This window comes from Crocodylus porosus, unplaced genomic scaffold (genome assembly GCF_001723895.1).
Source record: "Crocodylus porosus isolate Cpor-Errol unplaced genomic scaffold, CroPor_comp1, whole genome shotgun sequence".
NCBI lineage: Eukaryota > Metazoa > Chordata > Crocodylia > Crocodylidae > Crocodylus > Crocodylus porosus.
This window is the reverse complement of record NW_017728943.1, coordinates 13,582,505-13,602,193: the sequence shown is the minus strand read 5'-3', so window position 1 is coordinate 13,602,193 and position 19,689 is coordinate 13,582,505. Positions and strand designations below refer to the sequence as shown.

Here is a 19,689-nt window from a genome sequence, read left to right as displayed (position 1 = left end):
TTCTGGGTACTAGCTCCATTTACTTATTCATTATAGTTGCAGGCTGTGCTCCCCTGCTGTATAAAACTGACCAGGGCTTTGAGGCCATGAAAAAAGATCCCCTCTTATAGGAGTTCTCCCTGGCTTTCTACAGAGCCCAGCCTGTGCTAGGGCAAAACTAATGAGAGGTCAATTCAGGCAGGAACAGTGAAGCCTAGGTAGCCATGCCCCTCTTTGTGGCATCCTCTGGAGCCCAGATTAGATGTACCAGTGAGTGGAATTGATTGCCTTGAAGGGTGTTTCACAGCCAAGGGAGAATGGAGTAAGGGCCTGTCTACTTCATATAGGTACCAGGTGCCCTGGGGTGGAAGGCGGCTTTTTTTTACCTGAGCTCTGTTGTAGGTGGGGAGGGAGGGATGGAGCTTGCAGGCAGGCTCCTTGTTCCTCAGGGGTGAGCAGAAGCGAGGGAAGCACTTATCTGAGAAGCACACTCTCCAGACAGGTGACTTGCTAAGCCACAGCGCGGTTCCTCGGGCAGGGACACAGTCTGGGGATGAACTGAAGGAGGAAGGGCTGTTTATAGCCCTGCCCTTAGATGGACTTTGACACCACATCATGAGGAGGAGGCAGGACTGATATGTGGACAGAGAGAGCTAACGGAGAGAAGGAAAGGAACGGTCATATTTCCAGCTCGGTGACTGCCAAGACCTCATTGGCAGCAGGGTGAGAGGGACAGGAGTCAACCCAGAAAGAAATACAAGAAGGTGTGTTGGGAGCTAAGAAGGTGGCTGCTTTGTCCTAGGAGCTGTGTATAACCTCATTCCAGACACCAACCTGCAGTGGAGTGCTGTAGCTTTTTTTTTTCACGGTTTGCTGTCCCCTTGTCAGGCTCCTACGAAAACCCTCAGGGGGGCCAGCAAGGCAGAACTTGCCTGGGCCTCCCCTACATGGTAGTTTTTTTAACTATGCGTGGACCAAGTAGGGGTCAAAACATTCACACCAGGTGGTGGTGGGGATACCATTTGGCATGTATCTAGATTAAATGAGCTTTGGCCCAGGAGACCTTGTGTTCCCTCTGTGCGTATTTAGGTAGTCTATAAAGGTGTATGGCTACACTGCCTTCTGACCCACTTCAGACTAACATGGCTAACTACCCTTCCATATATCTCAGTGGATCTAACATGGCACTGGGTAGGTAGGCCCAGTGTCTGCCGAGGCAGTGGTTACAAGGGATGTCTATACACATGCTCTGGGGTAGAAGGGGGGTGCTTTAATTAGAGAGGCCCCAAGAGCTGCTCTAATTAAAGCACCTGCAGCATCATTCAGCATCCTGCCCTTCAAAATGGTGGTGGGGACACTTGAACTAAAGTTAGTTCGATGAGCACCCCCACCACGATTTTGAAGTGTGGGGACACTGAATACACGTCGCAGAGGCTGCTGGAGTGCGTTAACTAACACGTTCCAGCAGACTTGATTGAGAATGCTCTGATGAATGCTAACTAGTACACATCGGAAAAGATGTCCGTTGTGTATAGGTGTCAAATGCCGATGCAAGGTGCTGTGTCCAAAGCAAGCACGCAGCTTTCCCTCAGAAGGCCTGGTGTGCATGTGACCTTATGGTTGGCCAGCTTCCATTCTCCTAACCCATGCCTCTATGTAGGGCACTGATTCTCAACCAGGGTGTCGTAACACCCCAGGGTGCCTTGAGATTCTTTCAAGGGTGCCACACAATGTTAGTACTATTAAGGGTGCAAACACGAGTCACAAAATAAACCCAGAGATTTCATAAAGGAATCTGTAGTTTTAAAAGCATTCTGCCCTGTTGTGGGCTTTCTGAGTTCTGTGCAACAGAAGAATTACTCAGTTATGTTTCTGTAGTCAAAATTTGAGTGAAAACGAAGAGCTGGCATTTTCTGAGTGGTACACAGAGTCTAAAAAGGTTGAGAAGCAATGGTGTAGGGCAGGGGCGGGCAATTATTTTAACTGGAGGGCAGTTTAATGAGTTTTGGTGAATTGTGGAGGGCTATAAGAGTGGCCCCACCCTTTGACAAGTGTTCCACCCCCTTGTTGCCATCTTGGGACCAGAAGTCCTGCCCCATAACCTCTGACATTTGCCACTGGAAGTTCCTCCCTGTACCCCCAGAAGTAGTCCTTTTGGGAAGGGGTTTGCCATCCTGGAACCAGAAAAAAAACCCAAATTATATACTGAAAATCAAATGTCCACAATCACATATTAATTTTATTTTTTTAAAATGTTTTGTCCTGATTTGTGTGTGTCTGCGCAGTGTATATAGAGGTGATTGCATAATAGTTCAAAATGAAGCCTTGCTTTTGTATATTGAGGAGTGTGGGTGGGTGGGTAAGCATGGGTTTGTGCGGGTCTGTGGGGGGGTGTGTGAATATGTGTGCATATGGGGTGTGGGGGTATGTGTGGGTGTGGTTGGGTGAGTATGGGGGGGTTTGTGTGTGTGTGTATGTGTGGGTATGGGGTTTGTGGGACCTGTGGGGTGTGTGGAGGGGGAGGGTTCCTGGGAGTGTATGTGGGTATGTGTGTGTGATGGGGTGTGGGTGCACAGCAATGAGCGGAGCTCCCTCCAGAGGCACATGGGTGGGTGTATGGGGTTTGTGGGGGAGGGTGTGGGTGGGTGTGATGTTTGTGTGGGAGAGGCAACAGTTGTGAGTTTTGTGGGAGAGGGTTTGTGGCCATGGCGGGGTGTGCATGGGAGTCCCCTGTGCACACCCCCCTGAGCTGGTCAGCACCCACCTCTGCCCCCCAACAGCCCATGCACCTGTGGTGCCTCCCCACCACTGCCAGCAGTGCATAGATTCAGCCCCACCCTACCCTCTGTGCCCACTTCGCCCTGTCTGGCCGTGGTGCATCCTGCCACCTCTGGGCATGCTTTGGGGCTGGGGCGGCTCTGCAGCAGGATCATTTTTGTAGGCAGCTCAGGTGGTGGTGGCTCCTTCCAGCTGCCTCTGGCCCAAGCTCTGTGGTACTGGTGAGGACTCATGTATGCGGCCCCAACCGTGCCTGCTCCAGGCTCGCCCATCCAGGCTGAGCCGCAGTAGCGGCTCCAGGCACAAACTGTTGCTCAGCACAGGGAAAGTGCCCCTCTCCCTGCCTGCCACTGGGCAGTTTTTGCTGCAGCCACCTGGAGCCTGTACCATGCCGGGCTGCCTTGCATCTACACTGCCATCACCACCACCTCTGGGCTGCCCAGCATGGCAGTAGTGACAGTGCAGGGCAGCTCAGAGCAGCGTGGACTCCGGGCGTCTGCACCAAGAACTGCCCAGCAGCAGCGAGGGGCAGAGGCTGCTTTCCTCCTGTGCCAAGCAATGGTTTCTGCCTGGTGCCACTGCTGCTGCCACTGCTGAGCCTGGATGGGCAAATCTGGAGCAGGTGTGGGGTGCACTGGGTCAGGGCTGCATGTGTGGGTCCCTGCTGGTACCCTGGGGTGCAGCAGTGGCGGCAGCAGCCAAAAGGAGCCACTGCTGCCTGGGCTGCCTAGGAAGGCAATCCTGCTGTGGAGGCACCCCAGTCCTGCTGCATGTCCAGGAGGCAACAGGACGCACCACAGCCAGGTGGTGCCTGGGCCAGGCAGGACCAAGGGGCTTGCTGTGAGCTGGACAGAGCCCCTCCATGGGCTAGATTCAGCCTGCAGGCCCTATTTTGCTCGCTCCTGGTGTAGGGGGTGGCCATGGACTGGGCTTCCAAAACCAGTCAATCCTTCCTGGGACTCTAGAATTGAGTAGCAGGATCAGAGACCTTCCAGTCTGATAATTAATTGCCCAGAAATAAAACAGCACTTCTGTTTGCTCTCAGTAACAAACCAGAGAGTTATTTCTTAGGCATGGGGTACAGATAGTCACAGATAGAGACACAGAAAGGTACTCAGGATCCTGGCTCTGTGTGCGTGTGTGTGTGTGCACATGTGTGTGCACACACATGTGCCTGTCTGAGCAGCACCATTCTGAAAAGGAAGTCCTCCAAGATGGTTGTGTCCTCTTGAGGACATTAATTTTTCTTCAAAATAGGGGGAAGGAGCAAACACATCCCTTGGATATCCTGTAGTCTTTTATGTCTGATTTTTCCCATGGATTTTCCTTGCTCTTTTAATTTTAAGTGGTTTAACACTGCCCCAAAATAATAAGTCTCCACTTCACTGGGCCTTTGGTCCCTTCTCTTAGGATCTCCAAGATATGTGGAAAGGTCACTTTTTTTTTTACATCTTTATGATCAAGTATAAAAGTGCCTGAAAGGAATGCTGTGTTTTATAGGATAGTCTTTGCCTGTTGGTTACATTGAGAATTCAGGTCTTTATGGGAGTGCCAGGGAAATGATGACAAAGGAGCAAAAGCTAAGCAAATGAGGAGGCAAGGGACTATTAGAAACAAGATGCAGTGGCTCGATGACCACACCATTTTTCCTTGCCCTTGTGCTTCTCATCTATGGACTGAGACAAGGTAGCCAAGGAACTGCATTGCCACCTGGGTGGCTTTCCAGATCCCTGCAGTAGCTGCTGCAGTTAGTTTTCTATTTTTTTTTAATTAACTGACCAGCCTGAAGCAGCCACAAAGAGGGACACAGAATCACAGGCCCCTCATTTTTCTGCATTTTGTTATTACCTCTTTAAAAGTGTCAGTTAACTTTCTGGAGAAAGGAGCTCACTGCTAAAATATGAGAGCTAACATATTATGCCTATGTGACGTCTAGAAGACCCATTCAGAGGAAAACATTTTAAAATCTTCTCTGAGTTCTTTATTACCACATACTGATTAAAAAAATTACTAATTTAAATGAAGGATAAATCTATCTGACCACTCAAAAACTCCTAGAAAGATAATGCCAGGGGGTGGATTTGTCTGTTTTTGTCCTCAGCACGTACCACCTAGGCAGCAAGAGTGAAAGGGTAAATTCACTCACTTTGCTACCACTGTTGTGGCTCAGTGGTATGGCAGAAAAAAACAACTAGAGCAATTCCAAGTCCAGCAATTTTCTCCCCACAACCTCTTCAGTCTCTTTGCTGCGACTGACATCAAAAAGTCTCTTTAGTGTTAACTGGTGGTTTTTGCGCTATGAGTCCTTGTTGTTGGGGAAAGAGGATGAGACCACAAATCCTATTTCACAGAAGCCCACGCAGCCCAGCGCTTAATGAACCAAAAGTAAAGGCACCATCTCCCCCATCCATGAGCAATGGCAATCCTTTCCAGCTGTTAATCAGGAAAGCTGAATGGTAGCTGTTTAATGCATGATCGGTCAATACCAAGGAAGCAATTATAGGAGCAAGAGGCTAAAAGCCATCAGCTACGGTGCACAGCACCACAAACAACCTCCTGTCAGTGGTACAGGTAGCATAGCATAGCTTGGTAGAGTCAATGGCAGAGACTATCCCATATTCCACCAAACACACTACTGCATGTGCACTGGTGTTTCATCAGTCACTGCAGGGGGTACACCAATCGCTCACTGATCCCAGCACGGCACACCATAGCCTCCCACCAATCACAACACAGATTGCCTAACTGTCCTACCAGTCACAGCACAAAGCACACCAATCTCCCACCAATCCAAGCTCAGACCATGCTAATAACTGGTGGGGCACAACATGGAGCACACCAATATTTTAATCCCCCTTTTCTTCCCAAAAAAGAATAAGATATTGTCCTATGCTGTAAAATGACATTGACTGAACCAGAGTTGGAAAACCACTGAAAAGAGACTGCAAACTACTGAATATTTAGGGGGATTCTAAATGTTTCTGGCTTTCAATCCTGACTAGAGTTTCTTCCTTCATTTAAAATTGCATTCCTTTTTAAAAGAAGAGTGAGACGAGAGGATTAAACATCTTCAGCTTTTTAATTAAAGTTTAAAAGATCTGATCTGTGGATGAAGAGAACTGGAGAAGCCACATTAGGGAAACTGGGAGCGGGGAGGAAAAGATAGTACAAAAAAACCCATTAAATTGCATGGACAATGGGGAGGACACTTGCAGAATTAGCCTTTTATTTTATAATACAAAGCAAAAGCTTTATGTTCCAATTTACAAAGCACTGAAACCCATCTGACCAGTCACCATTGCTGACCTCTGCAAGAACAGGATGAAAACTGAGTGCCCTTTTTTCCAGAAGAAGGGAAAAATGCCTGTGTTGCTATAAAATGCCTTTGTACTAGTGTAAGAGGACCTTGGAACTTCCCTTGCCATACACTGCCAATTGCAAATCACCTTTATGTAGCCCAATCCTTAGAGTAGAAAAGGTTTGGAAGAGAGGAAGCTAGCGGGCATTTTGGCATTGCCTATTACAGTGGCAATGGCTTCAGCCCGGTTCAAATAACTAACTCCTTTATTCTTCCTGTTTACCAAAATTAATTTCACTTCAAAATTGCCAATTTGTGTCTGTGCTTAATAATATCTTCATTCAGGAGCCTTCCCTCTGGGATTCTAAAATGCTTCCATGGGCCAATTCAGACCATTGTAAGAAGTTGTAGCCTGTATCCCTCAACAGCTCATGAGAGCACTTCATAATTGCAGGAAGATGCAAGCAGTTTCTATGTGACTAAAATATGTTTTATAACCAGGGTAACACCTGTGAGTACAAAAATGCTTATGATCCTTGTAAACTATAAGGCGAACAGATCAACTGTGAAGCGTGGATTCCCACTTACCTTACTCATGAGAATTGTTAAAGGCAAATATATAGTCTTCTACACGAGCAACATAAGAGGGATTTGTCCCTTAATAGCGAATGAAGTGGAAAAGCTGAAAAATGTTGGCATTGCTGTTTCCTATACTTAGAATACATAAAGCTGGCCTCAGATGCAAAAAGTTTTTTGGTTTTTTTTTTTAAATATTGGGTTCTTCAAAGAGATGAAGAAATTAGAATGAGGTAAAAGAGGGGTACTACATATCAACTACTCTTTGGTAACTTGCATGTGTCTGCAACTACCCTGCAGTAGCTGGGAGCTAAATTGTGGTAGCTCAGCCCTCTTTCATTCAAGGCTAAGCTGCCCTGCTTTAGCTTTCACTTACCATGGGAGAGAAGTAGATGCACAAAACAGCTACAGCACAGCAGCTGACATGCAGTGAGTCCTCCTTTTAACTTGCTACAATTTGTCTGTCCATATCCTCAGATCTTCATTTCTTGTGCTGGAGGACCTTGGGCAGAACTCTGCAGAACCTGAACAAGAAGATTGCCGGTAGCTGTAGACAGAGCTGCAGCATCCCTCCCTTCAGCTAACAGAGAAGGACTAAAATGTAACCTCTCCACCCCAATCCAGCAAGCAATAAGGGGCACAACTCATGTTACAGCCTCACGTGACATTTCCCGTAGGTTCTACAAAGGTTTTACCAAGCCTTTCAGCCTTGAAAGCAAAGTGAAGTTTGAAATCCTGACATTCCAGATGTAAATACATAGAAAATCCTTCCCCTCCCTCTCTCCTGAACAGATACATTTTAAACCTTTGGATCAGTCTTTAGACAACATGAAGAAGCAGGAAAGGGCAAATATACACACACACATTGGCAAATTCACAATATGTAACTTTTTGCTTCGCAGTTCACCTACACAGGACAAATTAGTGGAGCAACCCATAGGCTAATTTACATTAATACAGTGGCCCACTGATTTCTGATTCTGAGCCCACTTACATGAATTCTACCCTATCAGTTTCACAGATTTGTAATCATTACTCTGGATTCCTTCTTGCATAAGTAAGATCAGAACCACAGGCTGTTTCTCTGATAAGGTTAGAAGTAAACCCTAACTAAGCTAACAAGGCAAAACAATCTGAAGATAAAAGGGCAAAAGTATCCCTAGACTGCCCATGAGTTGTGCTTGCATAGAACCCAATAAGACTAGGACAATGGAAATCTGCGGGTGTGGGGAACTGGGAGACCTAAAGATGTCAAATGGGCCAGCATGCAGGTTTCACATGGATAGCAGCACTGGACCTTGGTCACATGGACCTCATTGTGAATGACCCCGGACTGAAAACTAGTGCTCTTGTGGCCCATAGAGTTGGCAGCAAAAAGGAGAGAAACCCATAGCACCAAAAATACATGAATGCATCTAAGTGGAATATCATTTTGAAAATCGGTCATGATTAATTAAAAGCCAAACAACCTGAATCCTTTCACTGCAAGGTGCCGTATCAAGATTATCCAGCTAACCAGTATATCTGGTACAGCTGGAATGATCTTTCTGCCCGTAATGCACTGTTCATGGAAAAAGATGTCACACAGGGACCTCTGGAGTTGTAGTCATGCAGAATGGGATGGATTCCCTAGGGATGTTTCTCTTGGTTTGTAACTGCAGAGGTTTGTGCTCTCAGATCATATTTCCAATTGCATGTCTCAGTGCAACAACCATAACACAGTTGAAGTTCATTTGAAAGATGAAATAGACTTGACCCACAGAATTCAGATCCAGATGCAAATCTCCCACATGGAGCTCTTATATGGTGTTCTGGTTCCATCTATGACACAGCTGGGTCAGAGTAGTAGAGTTTAGATCTGGATCATGACTACTTCAAAGCTTTGGGGTTGAAAGCCACCAGTGTTTCAGATCAGACTCACTGAATCTGAGCCTCAGAGTGTGGATTCAGACCTAGACCTGAACTCCTGCAGTTCAGGAGCCTGAAGATCTGGTGTTCTACTTTTTTTCCCAACTTCACCTTAGCTTGGAGCTTGCAATGATGCACTCTCCAACTGGGCAGGCTTCATGTGTTTGGGTGGGAGTGTTTTCCATAGGTCTGTACCAGGGGACTATTCCTTTATGATGTGGATAGTTGAAAAGTTATAGGGATAAAATAAACAAAAAACCAACTTGCTGTTGATGGCACTGTCCATGAAGTAGCGCTGGACTCCTGCAGTGGAATTTTCAGGATTCTGTGACCTTAACCATGCTGCTTGGTGGGGCAGTGGTGGAGGATGTTCCTCTGTGGTTGTTTGGCACTGCTGAAGATCAGGCCAGTAAGCGTTTTGGCAAGGAGGTTGAGAGCAGGGTTGGGGAAGAAAGGAAGAGCAAACCGATGTCCAATGATACTTGGAAAGAGTCTTTAGATGTCCTAGTTGATGGGACAGCTACTCAGGCACCTGCCCCAAGTGCGAATGGGTCAGCATCCTGAACTCAGATCATACAGAGTCAAATCTAATCATCATCGTCATCATCATCATCATTGTCATCGTCGTCATCATCGTCGTCGTCGTCATCATCATCATCGTCATCATCTTCAGTGTTTATCTTCCCAGAAAGCACATCTTCTATCCAGTCTTCTAGCTCCTCAGCTGTGGGCAGGTCATCATCATCCTTGATTTCCATCCAGATGCTGTCGGCCTGCAAGGACAGGTAAGAAGAGGGATGTACATGGAATGAAGGTGGGATTAGCTCACTTCTAACATGGGGCAGTTTTAGGATTAGCTCATATACTTCATGGGGTGGTAAGATTAACTCACTTCTCTGAGAAGGCACTAGGATTACTTTGTGTCTATCCCTAGGAATGGTGGATTATTTAGATGTGCAGCAGGGGCTGGCAGAATTAGTCCACAAAGAGGGCTGACATAGTAAATCTGTGATAGTTGCATTCTTAAACTATTCTTAAAGCTATTTAAGTGCCTGAATCAGCCAGAGAATACCACACCATTGGATGAGATTTTTTTTCCTATTGTCTATCCCTCGGAGTGGTGGGATTATTTTACATGTCCATCAGTCCCTCTGTATCTCTCCCTGGGTGCAACTACACATGATATTAATGGGCATTTCTATACATGTGAGCACCACAGTGCTGGGAACTTTGAAAAGTGTCTGGCTGTGACACCTGCAGTCTGCAGTTCTATAAGTGGCAAAATGCATGTCAGCACAGAGAAAATTGTGGTGGCGCACTTTTGAACTAAAACACATTGGAAAGGCTTTAGTTCAAAAGCGCACTGCTGCCATTTTCTGCTCACTGACATGCATTTTCCTGCTTATACAACTGCATGCAGCACAGTATAGTTTGCCTCAGCTTGTGTGCGGAGCATACTTGATTAATCGAGTCTGCTCCGAAGTGGTGGATCTCTGGCTTGTCGTAGGACAGAAAAGTATGTGTATAAATGCCCAATGTGATGCAATAAATTCCAATGCAGTTTGCACTGGAGTTTATTGCTCCTGGGTGCAGCATTTACATGTGCACCCAAGGTCCATAGCCCGTTGAGTCAGGGTGGCACAGTCCTAGTTGACAGGGGATCTGGGGGGTCAGTCTGCCAGCCTGGAGCTGCCCACACCACCAACTCAATGTGCTGTAGAGGGGCTGGCTGGGACACAAGGGTGCTACAGCATGGGGCTAATTGGCAGGCAGCCTCTGCACTGAAGCACCATTGTGCCCTAGCCAGCCCCTTCAGCATCTACATGTGCGTTGCAGCAGAGTAAATAACTCTGCCATAGGATAATGTTTGAGTCAGGCAGTACTATCCTACAGCAGAGTTAATTAGTTTACTCCAGCCTAATGGTGCCACATGTCAATGGTGGCACTTTACCGTGGAGCTAATTAACCATCTGCAGTAAAGCACACGTGCGGATGCCCCCCCCATTCAAATTAACATTTAGATTCCTACTGATGCCATTAACTACAGATATCACATTAAGAGAACAGGTGCATTCAAAGGGACTGTGATTCCAAAGCAACTATTCATCTAGACGGCTCCTCTTCATGTTATATACAGTCTCCTTTTAGTGATATTAACTGCCCTCCCTGCAAAAGCCTGTGAATTTGGCTTCAATGTTAGATATTCTTAGATAATCTTGTCAGAATGATTATCTTTTATCATGCTCTTTTGTATGATGTACATAGGACTCTACAGCTGATCGTTGATCTGGGAGTAGAACCGTGCCCCTAAGCGACTGTCAAAAAATGCACAAAGAGCTGGCAACCTGACATTAGTGCTACATGTTCCTAGAACAAATCTTTACATAGTAGAAAAACAAGCATTTTAATGCTAAGATTTAATGCTCCAGAGACCCCAGTAAGTAACACAACGGCAGTGACTGAGTCACCCAAGGTCTGATCCTCTTAGGTGCTGAGCCCCGTGGACTCAGCAGCTGCAGTGGTAACACATGGGTATGTTTTGAGTTCATTTGCACTCTCCATGGTAACACAGTGGCAGGGCTTAAAAACACTGCCAACTCAGAAGGGAAATTTCACGTGTTTGTGGAGTGCTGAGAAATGGTTCTGCTCCGCTTCCGGTTTTGCTGTACATACCCAGAGCTAACTTGTGCTTGCCGCCACCTTGTACACAGGCGTGCATGTGCAGGGAAAGAAGCAGCTGCAGAGAACTCCACCTTTTCCTCTGCATGACCTGTTCTGTGCCAGGTTTGCTGTGGGGCTGTTAACCAGCCAATGCAAAGTGGCAGAGGGGACTTGTTAATGCTGCTGGCAGCACTAAGGCCCTAGGGCATATTTTTAGGCAGGATGAAGGCAGGGCCCAGCCCTTGCATGCCAAGCTGGCTGGACTGTGGAATGTGTTAGAGGTGCCTGTTGAATAGATAGGACAGGAGTTCCCCTCCTCAGTCCCCCTGCCTACCTCTGGCATTGACCAAGATTATGCCTTCTCCCTGTCGCAACTCAAGCTCTTAAGAGTCAGGAATGTTTTTGTGATTGAACATTAACCTGGCTTGAAAAGGGCCTTTGGTTTTGGGCTGCAGGATGTGTGCAGCTGGGGAGGAAAGTCTGTGCCTACAGCATATGTAAGGCCTGTGGAAAACTGGGGCTTAGTAAAAGCCCATTAAAAAGAGAGAGACTAGGATGGCATGGTTACTACCAGACATGTCACTCCATAAAACTGGTGTGTCCTGGTCCAGTGCTTCTGTTCCCTGTTGCGTTAACACCCCAATCCTCCCATGCCGAGGTCTCAGGTGGAGGTCTCAGATTGCCAGTGGTTGTAAAGGCAGGTACACCTACTGATGCTATACTACCTGTTGGACCAGATTCTCCAAGGTACCAGTGGACCCCATTGTATCCCAGTGGGTGGAAGCCTAAGAGTATCCTTGCTATATGATACCTTTGCAAGGTGCTCCCACCCATATCAGCTTATATTGCCTCCTCAAGCTTCTTAAAGATATTTTACCTATGCAGCTGCTCCTTATTTTCTGTTAGTGAACATCTTTCTTTGCACAGCCAAACTCTAGCCTTCTTTTTTTTACCCTACAAGTACCCTCTTCTGTCTTTCCATCCTTAAGTTCTTTTTTGCTGCTCTGTTTCTCTGCTGAGACCAGCAAAATGCCATTCAATAAGGACCTTATTACAAATGACCAGTGGAGGAAGACTTCAAGGGAAATGATGGGAATTTCACTGCATGAGTCATTAAAACTAAAATGGATGAAAAACAGGCTGTAGGGAACAACTCTGCACAGGACAGTGGTGGTCTTCAGATGTCTACATAGGAGAATAGTGACCAAGCCAATTCTCTAGATGTGAATGTGCCTGAGATATTCAAAATCCAGCTTCACCCACCCTACCAGTCCAGGTATTTGTTATTCTCTTCAGAACATAGGGGTGCCATCCTTGTCCTACTGCACCCAACAGCAATATTCCTATTGACTTCAATGAGTCAGACTTTCACCCTAAGTCTTGTCCCTCTTCATGCCTCTGAGTCTACAACTATCAGATTTACTGTGCCTGTGATACTCACATCCGTGACATTTACCACTCCAATCTGTGGCTTGAATAGGTCAATCTTGAAGGTCTTTTCCCAGTAGGTGATAAGCTGCAGCAAAGAAAGAGAAGCTCAGGCAAGGCTCTTTAAACAACCTCTTCCTACTAATCTACCTAGCTGGCTGATGGCAAAAACAACCATGCAGCACTGAATCTGGAGTCTAGCATTGGCAATCCCATATAGGTTGTTTTGTTTGGCAGTTCACTGTGCCAACCACTGGGGTTGCCCCTACAGCATCCATTTACAAGTAGGAAAGCAAGAGCAATTTCATCAAGTCTGGCATGCAAATTTGACTGGAACATGGATGCGAAGGGGTCACTCCTAGTTTGATGCATTACCTCTCAGCTTTTTCCCATGTCTTTTTTCTCCTCCTCTACATTCTGTGCATGCTCTGTGGTGATGGACAGGTTCACATACACTCAGCTAAAGAGGGAAATGACCCTCTGCCACTCACCAAAGGAAAGTCATCAGGGTCAATCCACACAATGCTCAGGTCAGGGTTGTTGGTGTTGTCCTTGGCAACTTGCTTCAGAATCTCCAGGAACTCATAGCCATCTGAAGTGATACGTGAACCAATATGTCCCAATCACACAAAGACAGGGATACAAACTCCTTGTGCTTTTACAACCCCCAGGCTAAGGAGGATAGACAAATCTCCTATTCATTTATAAAGCTCTTGGCTACTTTGTATGTCTTAAGATAATAGCTGCTCCATGATAAATATTTTCGAGGGCCTTTCCTCAAATCATAAATGAAGTGTTAGAATCCTTCTATGAAATGGGTCACTATCATTATCCCCTTATTGTAGAAGGGCAAATTAAGGCATGGCATGATTGAAAGGATGATTTTTTTTAAATAAAACCTATCCCATTTAGTGTCACAAATCCAATGAACTTTTGTTGACTTGTGCTTCTAAATCACTTATGTGCTTTCAAAAACTCACCATAAATGAGTCACTCAAAGTCCTATAGCAAATTGGTGGCAGAGCTGGCAGGAGGAGTGGGAAACCTAAATAAGAATCCTAAATGCCAAGTTCCTCAGTCTTTGCAGTAAATGGGCAGTATCTGCCATGCAAAACAAACCATTTCCCCATATAGTGCATTATTTTATCTCCAACAGTGGCCAATGTTAAAAAATATAGAAGAGGTAGTCTGATCATGAACCACCTCTTTGTGCCATGCTGTACTAGAGAGAAGAGCAATTTCTTCCTGACCTCTGCCGGTGACCAGTTTAAGTCTTGAATCACGAAGACTGAAAATCCTTGCTGCTTAATCAGAGTGAGGGCAACTGCTGGCATATATTTATTCCCCAGTTAAAAGTTCAGGAATGTCCTGGTTCACTGCAAGACATGTCTCTGGCTTCCTAGGTTGGGTGTGGGATTCTCATGGCTCCAGAGAGGCAAGGCTGCTGAGCTGGTTCAACAGGCTAGCCCTCTGCCAGGTTGCATTTGCTCTGGAAAATGTTATCATGCCAGGCAAATTATTAAAATTGAACTGAAAGGCAGAAGACAAGCCTCCTTCTGAGCAAAACTTTTTTCATGGCTGCTTTTCTGATGGGGAGAGACTTCCCTATGTCCTGTTGTGTTCAGGGCAGGGCAGACTCCAAGTAGGAATAAGGAAGAGAGCAATAGGGTCTTCAGGTGTGTCACTTCCATGTATTCTTTTACACTCACACACTGATCAGCAAAAGTAGGTAGGATGATTAAGGTTTTGGGCTCTCAAAAGGGAGACCATGCGTGAGGCTCCCATCAATCAAGCACAATACAAGTCAGAGCTGATCCTAATAAACTTCCTTCTTTCTGTGGGCAAAGCCAGGAAAGGGAAAATGGGTCTCCTACCTGGGTCATCCTCTTCAGCGAAGGCCACGATGTGGATTCCATCCAGGTCATCCTCCTGTGGACAACAAGACTATTACTGACCTGTCAGGAGGGAGGAGGAGAAGGCAATGTGACAGTGTGGTTGGCTTGATGTGGGATGCATTTGGAAATAAGGAGATGCTATGAGAAGGAGTGCTTGGATGAGGAGGAGGAGGAAGAGAAGAGCATCTTGCCAGTGAAAGAGAGAGAAGTAAACGTGGCTCCATGAGCCTCTAAGAGTGATGGAGAGAGGCACTGTTTCTGTAGAGGACCTCCTTCCGTCTGGAAACATGGTTAGTATAGAGTTATTTGTCAGCTTGTTCAAGTGCGTCTCTCCTGCCGGTGGCCAGAATGTGGGGCCACTGGCATCAGAGAAGTCAATCCAGCCTTCTGTGTAATGTGTGAAGTGCGGTGGTCCAAATAAGAAGTGTGGTTGGGGGCTCTGCAAGGGCACTTAAATTGGATTGTCCTTGAGGGTGGCATGGGAGTGGTGGAAAGTGTCTCTGACAGACCTGGAGGAGGTTTATATGAGAACAGCCAGAGGAACTTGAATGGTTTTCTGCCTGAGAGCTGTCAGTGGGAGCCTGGCTAATGGGGTTGGCAAAGGCTGACATGTCTGTCAGGCTGTTTGTCATGTACCTGCTCTGAATATAGCCTTAGAATTATCCCATGGAAGAACTGCATCTTCCTCACCCTCTGTCATTCCCAGTTTCCATTTCAATTGATTTTAATGTGAGAAAAGAATTCCCATCTAAATGCTAATTTTTTTCCCCTTTGAGTCCAGAGGTGACAAAACCACTATGAAAAACTCAAAAAAAAAGTGCTAAAAGATTAAGTGGAAAACATTATCTTTAAAAACAATAGTGAATGCTGGCTTTTTGCTAGCTTCTTTGGGGAAATTGCAATTTCACAGGGACCCTTTGAACAGATTTACTGCAGGAATCAGATCAGAGGCTACGTAGCTTTGCTTTTTCCTTGTTATTTGTAAGCAGGATCATATCTTGATGGAATACCAAAATCTTAGAACTTAGTCCGGTGATTCTCAGTTGGGGTGCTCCAACACTTGGAGGTGCCCTGAGATCCTTCCAGGGGTGCTGCCAGATCCCACGCAATATTAACATGGTTAGCGATGGAAATAATATGATTCACAAGATAAACCCAGAGATTTCCCATAGGAATCCATATTTTTAAACACATTCTGACCTGCTGTGGGTCTTCTGAGTTCTTTACAAGAGAAGAATGGCTCTGTTATTTTTCTGTAGTCAAAAATCAAGTGAAAACTAATATCTGACATTTTCAAAGGAGTACCTTGTGCTTATGAAGGGGTGCCTTGAGTCTACTGAGAGGTGCCTTGAGTTTTACAAAGGTTAACAATCACTGTTTTAGACAAGGTTTTCAAACTGCACTCGCAGAATCCTGGGGTTCCACGGCAGGTTCACATGGCCTTTGGGGGGTAATGGCAGTGTGGGCCAGGAGGCAGTGTGCTGCCATTGCCACGCCAGGTTGCCTAGCTCCATGTCAGCTCACAAGGCCTGCGGACCTGGGGGTAGGTGATCCATGGCAGAAGTGGTGAAATGACAGGGTCCCTTGACTTCAGGAAGTTTGAAAATCACTGATCAAATGGGAGCAGATTCTAATCTCAGAAGCCCTGATGTAAACCTGGAGTAACTCCACTGAAATCACTGCAGTTATTTGGGAATTACATCTGGGTGACTGAGACCCGAATCTAGTCACGGTCTCTTTCAGATAATATTTCCTGATCTAGTGCATGTAAATTCTGTATTCAAGTATTTTTTAGTAATCTGACAATCCTTGCTTTCCTTAAGATTCATTATTATAACTAGGCTTGGCAGGATTCAATTTTTATTGGTAAATGTTTATAAATGTTGAGCTCACCACACACTCACAGACCAATGAAAAATATTTCAATCACTAATAACTGAAATTTATAGAAGAGGGATGTAAGAAAAATGATTGTTGATAAAGCATGTGATGACCGGGGATCCTGTTTTCTCTGATTTAAAAAAATCCCCAATTTTCAGTTAAAAAAAATAGCCCCAAGTCCACATTTTCCTGTGATTTACTAATATATAGATTTATATAGAGTGGAGTTTCATTTAAATCATGGGAAAAGGTGTGTTTCGGGATATTTGTTCTTAACTGAAAATTGGGGATTTTTTTAAATCAGAAAAAAAAACCCCTAGGATCTCTGCTGATGACAGGGGGAGCAGTCGTGCAGAACCATACTGGCTTTAGTTTGGACTGCAAGTCCCAGAAACCCCAGGGGACTGGGAACAAAAGAAGATGAAATGACAAAACGGATGCGGGAGCTACAGGTGAGCAAAGCCTAGACTGCTGGCAGCTCTGTCGCTCAGCAAACTCTGTCCTTGGCAGCAGTCCTACAGTAGTTACATTTGCCATTAATAAATTGTTTGCCCCAACACCCATAATTTTACGAAATCCTGAAAATGTAAATAAATAAAAATCAAAATAAATGCTTAAAAATAAACATTGATATTACATGTTGAAATTATAAAAAAATAAAAATGGGATTCTGCCAAGCCTAATTATAATATATTTACCATATTTGTTTGAATATAAGATGACACGGATTATAAGATGCCCCCCCCAGTTATTAGATTCTAGATATGGGAAATTTACAAATTTGTTATATTTTTCCAAGTGTACAATCTAATTATTGGATGTTTGCCTTGGATTTGCACCCTCCACACTACTACTTCAGGGAAAATAAATCTGGGGGGTCAGATGAACCACCTTGCCCTCTGCCCACTCAGCTTCATCTCCTTATAGCCCTTTCTCCTCTTCTCCTATTGTCAGACCCTGCTTTCCCTGAGCACATGTAAACAAGCAGCAAATATATGAAGAAAATGACAAAATGCATCAATTCATCTATTTTTTTTTAAGTTGACACAGGTCTTAGTATGGGTACTTCACAAACATACTTTTAAGCAGAACTTTTGTATCTCCTTAGATAAAGTACAAACTATGCATGACATTAGTCCAAAACCAAAAGGCTCATGATTTACCATATAGTTCGCTGGGCTGGGCCCCAGCAGAGACAACAGCATTTCAAGCTGTGGTTACCCCATAGCTCAGCACTGCTTAGTATATGTGTGTATTCCACATATGCTCCTCACAAAAGATTCATCTGCTAATTAACCCTCCATTCAAGACTGGAACTGGGTGGTCTTGTCATGAGTGCTGGGATTCTCCAAAAAAATATATGTAGATGGAGTTCAGTGCAACTTGGTCTGGCTTCACCTCATGGAGGGTGAGGCCACACTAATCATATGTGACCAGTTGCGAGAGGGGGCAATAGAGGGATTCTGGGTGAACTGTTTGGGATCCAGCTGGGTGTTGTTTGCCAGACATTTAGGACATCTGTGGGAGTAGAGAAGAGGTCAAAATGTATTCAGTGTAGTTGCTCACCATGACTTGGAAAAGAATCAGTGCAGAGGGGGACTGAGCACAATGGAGCACTAAAGTATATAGCTTTTACAGATAGGTTGTACTGGCTTATTCTTGTAGTAGATACTTATTGGCATCTTTGTCTTCTGGCACCAAGGGAGTACCAGGGCTGGCCAGTATTGCAGTACCTCCAGGGCCTGAGCTACTTCTTTGTGGATGGAGTACCTGCTCTTTTTTTCTGTAATGGTTCAAAAAAAAGGTTTCCTTCAGCATTTTTAGTACCAGGGGAGTATGTTGGAGGTTGTTCCAGTCTTTCTAAGTGCTAGCCTGGTACTGAGCTACTTTTAGGTCCAGTGCTTTTTCCCTCCTGGGGGAAACTCCCTGTTTTTTTTAAGGACCACAAAGAAATGGTTTCCATCAGTATATTTGCCCAGTGTGGCTCACATGTTTTGTAGTCATACTCAGTCCTGGCTGTGTTTTGATCAACTTCATAGCTGTTTTCCATTCCTGAGCGCATTCTGCTTTGGGTAGCAGTTCAATGATAAACAATGCATTTAATGAGGTTCCTTGTATGCAATTGTAAGACAGATCTACTTTCTCACTGCTGATTGTGGGGGAAACCTCATTTTATATTCAAGTAAATCTATAATAGTAATAGACTTATTCTGTCTGTCCAGTGCACTCTGATTTGTTGTCTTGGCAGCCAATCATAGTGCTTATGGAAACAACCAACTGGAGTGCTCCGGACAGACTGAATAAGCATGTAATTATTATAGATCCTGAGGCATTTCAAACAGATATGCAGGCAAGTCAAAGCTAGAATGAAGCACCGGGGGCCCCCGCTATGGAGCGGGCAGGCTCCACTGAAGGAAAAAAAAAGTGGTGAGGGGCCCAATCCTTTCTTTTTTCCCTGGAGCCTGCCTGCCTCTACCATGGCTGGGGTGGGAGCTGCCGTGGTGCTTCCCTCTGCAGCGGTGGCATCCCCTGGGATGCTCCGGGCAGGGTGCCAGCAGGTGGGTGCTGCCCAGGGCCGCCACCACTGCAGAGGGAAGCACCGGGGTCCCCCACAGCTCGGGAGCTGTGCAATCTGCCAAAAACTTGCTCCACAGTAAATGCAGGCAGGCTCTGGGAGAAAAAACAAACAAACATCAGGCCCATCGCTGTTTGGGTTTTTTTGCCTTGGCAGAGCCTGCCCGCACAAGCTGCCACTGGGTCCCTCAGCCCCTGAGCTGCGGGGAGGACCGGTGCTTAACCTCTGCAGTGGCAGTGCCCCCTGAGGCTGCCCAGGCAGGGTGCTACCTGCACAGATGCAGCCTCAGCTCACAGACACCACTTGCCAAATCCAACAGTGCATGGGACGCTGGAAGCCCAGGCATGGTTGGGGAAGCTTGGGCTTGGTGGGCTTCCAGTGCCCTGTGCACTGTCCCTATGGCCTTTCCACCACCGGGGACTGCCTGGGAATGGGATGTCTGCCCCAGGAAGGTGGCAGGAGGGTGGCTGGACATGCTGGCAGCCACAGGCAGTGGAGACAGTGCATGGGGCAGTGGAAGCCCACCAAGCCTGAGCTTCCCGGAGCATGCCCAGGCTACCAGTGCCCTGTGCACTGTCCCCACCACCCTCTTCAGATAGAGCCCTTGTATATTTGAGGAATATCACTGTAATTTGTTACATAACAAACTAAACTACGCGGGATGTATTTTAATTTGCTACGTGAAAAAGACATTTAAATCGAAATACGTT

The 19,689-nt window shown here is 45.8% G+C and overlaps 1 protein-coding gene across 1 annotated transcript in view; it reads right to left on the bottom strand.

The window, feature by feature from the left end:
* Window positions 1-5,817: 5,817 nt before the first annotated feature.
* The window catches only part of CASQ2 (calsequestrin 2), a 44,349-nt gene continuing 30,477 nt past the window's right edge, over window positions 5,818-19,689 (bottom strand). The window contains exons 8-11 of the mRNA XM_019548743.1: window positions 14,503-14,557; window positions 13,120-13,220; window positions 12,642-12,716; window positions 5,818-9,312 (exon numbers count right to left, since the gene is read on the bottom strand). Of these exons, the coding sequence (XP_019404288.1) occupies window positions 9,127-9,312; window positions 12,642-12,716; window positions 13,120-13,220; window positions 14,503-14,557 (417 nt within the window). The 3' untranslated portion in view covers window positions 5,818-9,126. The remainder of the gene's footprint in view (window positions 9,313-12,641; window positions 12,717-13,119; window positions 13,221-14,502; window positions 14,558-19,689) is intronic.